The 9,006-nt window shown below is 41.6% G+C and overlaps 1 protein-coding gene across 3 annotated transcripts in view; it reads right to left on the bottom strand.

The window, feature by feature from the left end:
• Window positions 1-557: 557 nt before the first annotated feature.
• Kcnd2 (potassium voltage-gated channel subfamily D member 2) overlaps window positions 558-9,006 on the bottom strand; it is a 487,073-nt gene continuing 478,624 nt past the window's right edge. Inside the window, exons 3-6 of one of the 3 annotated variants that reach the window (XM_052172435.1) lie at window positions 5,414-5,544; window positions 4,695-4,779; window positions 1,822-2,114; window positions 558-848 (exon numbers count right to left, since the gene is read on the bottom strand). In XM_052172435.1, the coding sequence (XP_052028395.1) occupies window positions 671-848; window positions 1,822-2,114; window positions 4,695-4,779; window positions 5,414-5,544 (687 nt within the window). In that variant the 3' untranslated portion in view covers window positions 558-670. Of the gene's footprint in view, window positions 849-1,821; window positions 2,115-4,694; window positions 4,809-5,413; window positions 5,545-9,006 lie in introns of all 3 variants that reach the window. The other 2 variants (XM_052172437.1, XM_052172436.1) reach the window with 2 other exon arrangements.

Raw genomic sequence — 9,006 nt, 5'->3', positions numbered from 1 at the left:
CTAGTGTGCATCCCCATGAGAAACACTGCAGTGCTAAAAGGAGTTTATTTGCACAGCCCACCATGGAACATGGACAATCAGCTCATTTTAAGTGCACAGAAATTTCCCCTTTCTACAGGTATAGTTTGTCATGCCTATTCTGAAGACAACATAAGGAAACTGAGATCACTGCTCCAAAGAATTCTAGCATGCATTGGGATGGTTTCCTTCAGTCCACACAAATGGATCGTATGAATTTTTTATCGACAGTAATCTTCACCAGAGCCAATGTTCGTGGTTTTTAACAGGAAAAATTTTTATCAAAATGTTTTCCATAATTTTTTTGTTTTGCATTCAACTGGAACATTATGTTCAAAGATTCATTTTATTTGTTTTATTAAAAAAGAGTTCTGATCATAAGAGGCATCAATAAATGGCATTTCATTGTGCTCATTCACAAAGTCAAAGGGCCACAGAGTTATCTTCTGTGGACAGGTCGAACGCTGTCTAGAAATGCCGTTTGGTGGTTTGATTCACATCTTCGACTCTGACATCTTTACTTTTGCTTCATTGCCAACCTTCTTGCTTTGCTGTCTAAATATGCAAAAAGGGGTGATTATTTCTTCTTTCTTCTCCTTTAGATTCTTTCCATAGTCAGGGTTCAAATTCTCTCAGACCTGCGCCAATTGTTTTACAAAGCAGACACCCTGACGATATTTCCTCCCGAATACTCAGGAGACTCCGGCCTGTCGTCGCCTTCTGGGGTGGTTACTGGAGGTGTTGGGATGCTTATTATTGCTGTGGTCACGTAAGGTTGTTCACAGTTTAGTTTAACACACTCTTCCATTTTGGCATTTAAGCTGGATCGGCTAATGAGGGAGAAAAGTAGTTTTGAACAAGTAAGTTATTTATTTTAAGTTGTTTTTCACGTAACTGAAGAATTCATATTTTACTACTTAAAATATTTGAAATATATAAGCAATACCATATTTAAACCATTTTAATATTATCACAAATGTTAATCAGTTTATTAACATGACTTACATCCCTAAAATCCTGTTCAACTTAGTTCAATCATTTGTTTCTCAAAGTATGTTCTATAAAAATATAAATAAAAGGGTTCAGATAACAACTGAAATAGTTTCTTTTGGCAGAGACTTTGGGGGGCTTCAGCGTGGAATGGCATCCCATGGTGATTTTTTTCTAACACCTAAAGCTATAAAAACTTAGGGATGGTGTTGTTTTGAAAAGTCACAATTTCTTGAAAGCTCCTACTTATTGATAAGTCGTATGTTAAGAACCTCAAAGACATAGCTCTAAGTATCTGAAGCCTGACATTTTCTGCAAGCCATAGACTTATTGTAAACTCCCCATGGCACAGGAAGGTGAAAGAACGGGGAGGTGGATGCCTTCCTGATTGCTCTCCATTTCCTGCATGGAGACAGAGTCCTTGCCTACTCCCCAGCTCCAGCTAGCTCCCCAACGACCCTCCCCCCGCCCCGCCCCCGTCCCCGCCCCCGGAGGATGCCCTGTCTCTGCCTCCCAAGCAAGGGGATTACATACAGCTGCAGTGTATGGCTGGCTTTTACGTGGATTCTAGAGAATTTGGACTCTACGTCTTTAGGCTTCAATGGCGATCAATTTATCCAACGAGCCATCTCCTCTGCCTCCCAATGCAGCTTTTTGACCCTTTACAGATGTGCTCTGCTTGCTTTGTCGGTTTTCCCTTGTTTCGTTGGAACTAGGTTTAAAGGTCACACTGGTCGCGCTGTGATTGCAGCGGACCTAGTCTACGAACCAGGACAGGTATTTATTTACACAGTACAGCTCAAGCCCAGGTACCTGTTGGACAGTGGAGTTCTCTCCACACATCTGATCTGAATTGTACTGAGTTCTTGCACACTGCCTCTATGACTTCCCGACACGTTGGCGTTAGGAATGCGGAAAGTCTTTTTGTGTCTCCGTGAGCAGCAGGTGCTGGTGACTCCTTGTTGTGAAGAGAGAGAGGGACTGTGACTTGAAGGGCGATTAACAGTGGCCACTTCCATGCAGCTTTCTTCAAAGACTTGTTCATCCACGAACTCGTGGTTCTGTGGGAGAGTTGTGAGAAAATGTGAGGAAGGCAGATACATGATCTCGTAATTTGAAAGAGATTAAATACCATTATTTTATAATTTAAAAATACACCAAGATTTAGGTTAGACTTGATCCAACAGGTCTCAGAAACACTTAAATATCAAAATCAAAATTCTTTTAGGGAACTTTTTTTGAGGAAAAGAATCTTTCTAGCTAGATCTGGACATGGAGATATGCGACCTGATTCAATGTTTATTTACAGAGCCAACATTTTAAAAAATATCATTCATTAACTTAAGTATAAAATCAGAATGTTATAAACTAAAGAAACAAAACTGAAATTAAATTGAATACAAAATGAATATAAAAATATCCTCAGGGAATCTATAAGTTCATAGTGTCTTTACTATAACTAAATATAAACAGAGACTATGGTAAAAGGATGTCCTAAATTAGATTACCTACTATATATTAGCAAACACCTTCATGTGGCATAGAAATGTTTTAATTAGAAACTGAGAAACCTCAGGGATTTCCATTTCTTTTGATGCTACCCTAAAATTCTCTTTATATAAAACGATTGCTTATTAATAAAGAATGAATTATAAGCCCATATCTGAGAAATATCTCGCAAGAGATTAGTTCCAAGGTTTTGTGGCCACTTTTCTTATCTCTATGGTTTATCACCTCTATTTTCCTAACTCCTTGCTCAGAGACAAACAGTAAGGTGTGTCATTTCACTTACCACACTTTAAAGACCACAAAATAAAGCTTAATGTAAAAGTAGTAAAGAATTATCTCCTGGAACACCTACACAAGAATTCTGCCTCAGACACGTAAGACCAAACGTTCCTTAGCCCGAGTTGCTGGAGAATGACTTCAATTATGATTTTTATCTGCGTGTGTGTAGAAATGGCCTTATAATGGAAGGCTTTGCACATTTTTGAATTTAACTTAACCATCTCTCATCCTAAAATATTAGTAAAACAGTTGAAGCAATTCCTGGACTAATGGGAAACAGATTGGTTTAGTTACTCATTTTGTCATTGCTTTGCTGAGGGTAGCATTTCTAAGCATGTCCAGAGAACAATGAGTAGGTGACAGAATTTTGTGTTAATTTCCTTGCACAAAGGAGTCATAATCTGGGTATTTTTCTCTTACAATGCACATGCAACACACATGTACTATTTAGAACACATGGTAATCCCACTAATCTCATTAGAATTAATGAAGGTAGTCTGCTTCTGGTTGCTGTATATATTTTCTAAGTCGCTCAAACTAAATTGTATTTCTTGGGGTTAAAAACATTTTCTTTTTTAATTAAGAAATATTCTTCAGTGGTAAGATGGTGGAAAGACATGAGACAGACAAATCAACCTATCTTTAATCTATCACTTAACTATTAAAGTGTTCTCTAGCTATTACATTAGAAGTATAGGTCTAATGTTATTTAAAATTTAAATATAATCATGGAACTGGCCTAATTAAATTTCTAAAATTTCACGCTTATTGTGAGATAATCACCCTGACAGCACAAACACCTGGCTGCGTCTTCTCTTGGTGTCTTCATGTCACTTCTGGGGACCTTTGGGTTCTTCTGCTGCTTCCTCATCCCCGTCTGCTCTCTTCCTTCACTTACATCATCTTTTAAGTGTGACCCTGGGCTGACTCTATGTCTTTGCCTGACTAATCCCAAAGTGGTCTGTATCTCTTAAACCTCCAAAGAACAGAGAGATGCACAGGGAGACGTTCTTGAGCCCGCCTACTCACGATCCTCATTGGCTCACGCTGTGGACCCGCCCTTGCTTCCATTGCCCACCACCCTTCTCCAGTCACATCTATTGTTCCTGTTTTGTCCAATCAACTGAGGTTTGGTGGTGATGGGATTCATCCTGATTTCACAAGACCTTGGATCGGGCTCAACTCTCTGGATAAGTAATTTGATGGGAGACATGTTAGACTTCAGACTATTTATATTTATATTGTAGCACTGGTGAGTGAGCTGACCCGATTCACACATCAAAGATGCTTTGTTCTGTTCTGTGGTCACGAACCATGATGCCCATGCACAGCTAGCTTAATGATGGGTAAATTTGCTGTGGAATAATTCCCACTGATTACATGCTAGTAAGGAAATGAGATTTCTCTGTAACTAGGAACACTCTGTGACCAAGGATCATTTTGTTGCACTAAAGAGATCATTTTCAAATATCTCTCTTTTCATTGCACCTGTGAATAGGAGAGATATGTGCTTTTTCTTCTGATCCCTCTCTCTTTTTTGTTACTGCTTTGATAGCTTCTTTCTTCAGATGCAGAGACACTTGAAATTATATTGTTTTCCCTGTTTAAATCACTTTATACATGGAGAAAATGCAATATTTGATTCAATTTTATTAGAAGATAACTTTCTTTCATGGCATCTTGGAATGGAGTTAAGGCGACCGCTTAGGGCGGGGCACATATGACAACTATAGCAACTTCCAAGTTGAATCGTTTCTAAGCCATTTCTAGTGTTGAGAAACTTTCTGTGACCTTGCTTTTCAGCATGTTTTCTTGGGATGCAGAGGATCAAATTCTGCCTGGAAATTCAATGTTTACACAGAAGCAAACAGAAGTGCTCTCAGGCACAGGACTGCAACCCCGTCCTGCTGTGTCCTTACCGTGGTTTTCTCGAGGCAGTGAAGCAGGTGGTGGTGCTGAGTCTCGAAACTGGATCCAGATTTGCTTACGAAGGCTGGTTCATCCTCCGAGGACTGTAACACAGGGAAGACACAGAACTTTCTCTTTAATTTCCAGACTAGGGGAATCTGGGCTACACATGTGTGCAGAGCTACCTGCCCTGTTTTCTGAGATCAACCAGTGGCACTTACTATCTAAAAAAAGACAAATGTGTAATTAAGTCTGGGTGATCAGCAGGTACATTTTTATTTTGTCTTTTAAGCTTATACCTCCTTGAATTGGAAATCCAAGTCCCTATGACTAAGGGTTTATCATGTTCTCCTTTGATCCTGTGACCTTTCTAAAATTGATTGAATACTATTCTTTCTCCATCAGAAGTAGAGGAAGATATCAGGTCTCCCCCCTTGACCCCTATCAAACTGTACATACGTATTATGAAATAAAAATAATTAAGCATTCGAATGATTGGGTGATTAGGAATTGGAATTCCTTTTTGGAAAGAGACATCGTAACCACGGGCACTGTCTCCTAGCACAGTTTCTAAGCTGTTAGAGGCAACTAGGATGTAGGCTGGCAAGCTGTAAAAATGACACTTTGTTGTTCCAGTAGTCATTTTCATAATCGCCCGCAATAAAGTCATACGGTTAAGTGGACCGGAATCACCATCACGCTGAGGAGCCCGTGGTTACGAAGAAGCGGAGGGCCTGGCGGTACCTGCAGCTGGTTGCTCAGTAGTCCATTCCTCTTGCTCTGCATGTAGGCATTCGCACTTCCGCTTTTCGCTGCCCGGATCCTGGCGAGCCTGGCTTTCTACAGGAGAAAAACCACAAATATCCCATGAACACTAATGAATCCCATTTATAAGTCGGAGAATAAACTCCTTAAAACAATTTTTTTTTATTATTGTGTGTACGATGTACGTAGGTGTGCACACCACACATCAAATCGCTCTGTTCTTCTTTCAGTTTTGTCAGGAGCAAAATAACAGTATCACGTGACTTGCATTTACAGTTACTGTGATCTGAGTGACTTAGTGAGGAGAAGCCGCAGGCCCACCAGAGCAGCTGTGATACTTGTTTAAGTCACTGGTTTCTTTTTGTAAGTTAGTGACGTGTTTCCAGGACTACTCAGGTGTGAACTCCCTCCTCTATCGGGTGAGTTTACCCCTCTCTGCTCTCCCCTGCCTTCATTTCTAGCTCTTTCCCTTCTGTCCTTTCTTCCTTAGTTCTTCATTTGTCCCTCCCTCTCTTCTTTCTTCCCTCCCTTTCCTTTCCCCTTCCCTCCCACTACCCCTCTCCCTCTTTCCCTCTCCCTTTCTAAATTCACTATTCAGGAGTCCATGTAGACCCTGCCTAATTTCTTCCTTTACAATTATGCTGCTGAGTTGACAAAAGTGGAGCCCCTGCTGAGTACTACAAAATCTTAAAATCCCTGAATTTCAGTTACGTTGTCCCCAAGGGTCTGTACGAAGATTTATTCGCCTGATTTCTATTTCAGTCTTGACGCTGTTGAGATGAAGAAAGCAGTGAGTCTATCCTGATGGACATGTAAGACTATTGAAACTTTCAGTGTATCTTCCACAGACCGCTCTTCTCTGTGGAGAAGTTCAGATGCTCATTCAGTTGCTTAGTTTCAGTGACATCAACCGTGCAGTATTCCCCAGAACAGCAACTGGTTGGTGGGCTTTCCAGCTTATTTTCTCTTTACAGTTCCTGCTACATGACTACCTTCTGACCATCATGCAAGGAGCTGCCTTCCCACCTTGCACATGCTGGGGACCACACTTTATGACTCCTGGTCAACAAGCAGAGTCGGAATGCTCACAGCCAACTATTGCACGGAGTGTGGTGTTCCCAATGGAGGAGTTAGAGAAAGGCCTGAAGGAGCCGAAGGGGTTTTCATCCCCATAGGAAGAACAATAATATCAACCAACCAGGACCCCCCCCCCCCCCCCAGCTCCCAGAGACTAAGCCACCAGCCAAGGAGTACACATGGCTCCAGCTGCATATTCAGCAGAGGACGGGATTGGGTGGGTGATAGGAGGAGCACCCTTATAGAAGCAGGAGGGGGGATGGGATGGGTTTCTGGAAGAGGGGAACCAGGTAAGGAGATAACACTTAAAATGTAAATAACATAAAATAAATAAATAAATATTTCTTAAAAGCCACAAAAAACAAACAAACAAACAAACAAACAAACAAACAAGCAAACCCAAGTTTATGCACCAAAGCACTTGAGAAGATTTGTCCAGGAAGCTTCTTACAAACTTATGTTAAGAGGCCCACCTTTCCCTTTATGAATAATTCATATCCACACTACCTTGAGGCTCAAGTATACTCTTTTGTGTAAAATCTAGAAAAAAATATTTCTGGTCTAAAAATAGAAAGGGAATGTTTGCCTATAAAAAACAATGCTAATGTTACAAAGACACACACACACAAGGTAAGTACTCTGGCCTATGGTCTGGCTTAGGCTCTGTAGCCCTCAGTGGCTGCTGTATCTCCTGTCATAAACCCAAGATGTGCGCACACATATTCTAATACAGCTGAAAGAACAGAGCTCACATTCTTTTGCAGTTTATTCAACGTCTACATCTGAGAACTTCATCCAGGCGCACATGCAGAGACTACTGCACATTATATCGCTATGTGATATGCCATATAATGGCTTCAGAGGAAGCATGGTTTAGTTAGTCAACTATTGATTAGTGTGTTAAGTACTGAGCGTGGGAGCCAGGGTTTTCTGCATGGGGGGCTAATTCTCTACTGCTGATTTACATCCCCAGCCTTTTCTGCTTTGTAATTTGACAGGGAAGAGGGGACATTTGGGTGGGGTCTGTTTGCCTGAGAGGTGGGAGGGAGGACACGTGGAAGGAGGAAAGAGGAGGGGAATAATGTTATTATGTCGAATCCCCTGTGTTAGTATTCTGTCTAAGCTCCACTCCACACTTACCTGGCAACAGCAGGTATGTCCCGCCCCATAGACCTGGCCCACTATAAAAGGGGCTACTTGCCCCCTCTTCTCTCTCTCTCTCATCACTCTCTCTCAACCCACTCTCACCTCTCTGCCCCTCTTGGGCTCTCCTCCCCTCCCCCTCTCTCTACTTGGTCATGGCCAGCCTCCACTTCTCTGCTCTCTCTCTCTCTCTCTCTGTCTGTCTCTCTGCCTCCCTAACTCCCATCCTCTGCCCTGAATAAACTCTATTCTATGCCACACTCCCTAAACCCCACTCTCTTTTTATGACCCCTTTACCCTGGAGCTGAAATTCCAGGTGGTTTTGAACCATTTGATTGGAAAAGAAGGAACTGAACTTCAGTCTTAGGGAAGAACCAGCAAGCACTCCTAACTGCTGAGCCATCTTTTCAGTCACTGTGTTTTTAATATTTTTGAGAACGGGTTTTGTTAAGTGGAGAAAGTTAAGCCTTAAATGAGTGATCTTGCTTCAGGCTCCTGAGAAGATGGGGCCACAGCATGATTCAGCACAGTTAACTCTTATTTGTTGTTACCTTCAGGCAGGTGACCGAGGTTGGCCCCTGACTGTACTAAATAGCTGGCCTGTGGCTGTCACTGTACTCCTTAGCCTCTGATAGCCATCTGTTATGTGCTGACGTATCCCAGGCATACGTCACCAATCAAAACTTTAAAGTAGCCTTTTGGAAGCAAGGCTGCCTGCTTTGAGCATGGTGATAATTTTTTGATGGCAGACTTATTTTTGTATCAAAGTGTGTGTGTGTGTGTGTGTGTGTGTATTTTATGGAATTTCCCCTTTACATCTCCTTCCTGGAGAGCAGTGCTGAACAGTCTCCTGCACCAGAACTTCATTGATCATCATGGCTTCAGGCCTACTCTTTCTTTCTTCACCCTGAAATGTATGCTTCTCAGCGTGTCGATCCCATTTAAAAATCATGTACTGCATCAAGATCATTTGTGTGTAATGTGGACAATCGACAAATTTCACTTCTGCTGTCAGTGGAATGCTGAGACCACTGAACATATTGAGCCGGTCCTGGAGAATTAAGTTGGAAGGCAGGAAAAAGACTTTTGTCTTCAAAAGCTTGAGGCAGTGCTAGCATTTCAGTCCCGACTCAACAAAACAATGGCAATGACAAGCACGTTTGGGAAATTACCTAGAATTGCCCTAATCATTTACAAACAAGCAATTTACCTATTGATTCCCAGAAAGTGCGCATTGTGAGTCCAATCCTTTAAGCTCCTCAAACACTCATTGCCTGATTTCGTCCACCTTCTCCCTCTTGATCTTTTGCTGTTTCA

Source organism: Apodemus sylvaticus, chromosome 2, assembly GCF_947179515.1.
Source record: "Apodemus sylvaticus chromosome 2, mApoSyl1.1, whole genome shotgun sequence".
Classification (NCBI taxonomy): Eukaryota; Metazoa; Chordata; class Mammalia; order Rodentia; family Muridae; genus Apodemus; species Apodemus sylvaticus.
This window is presented reverse-complemented; position numbering and strand designations above follow the sequence as displayed.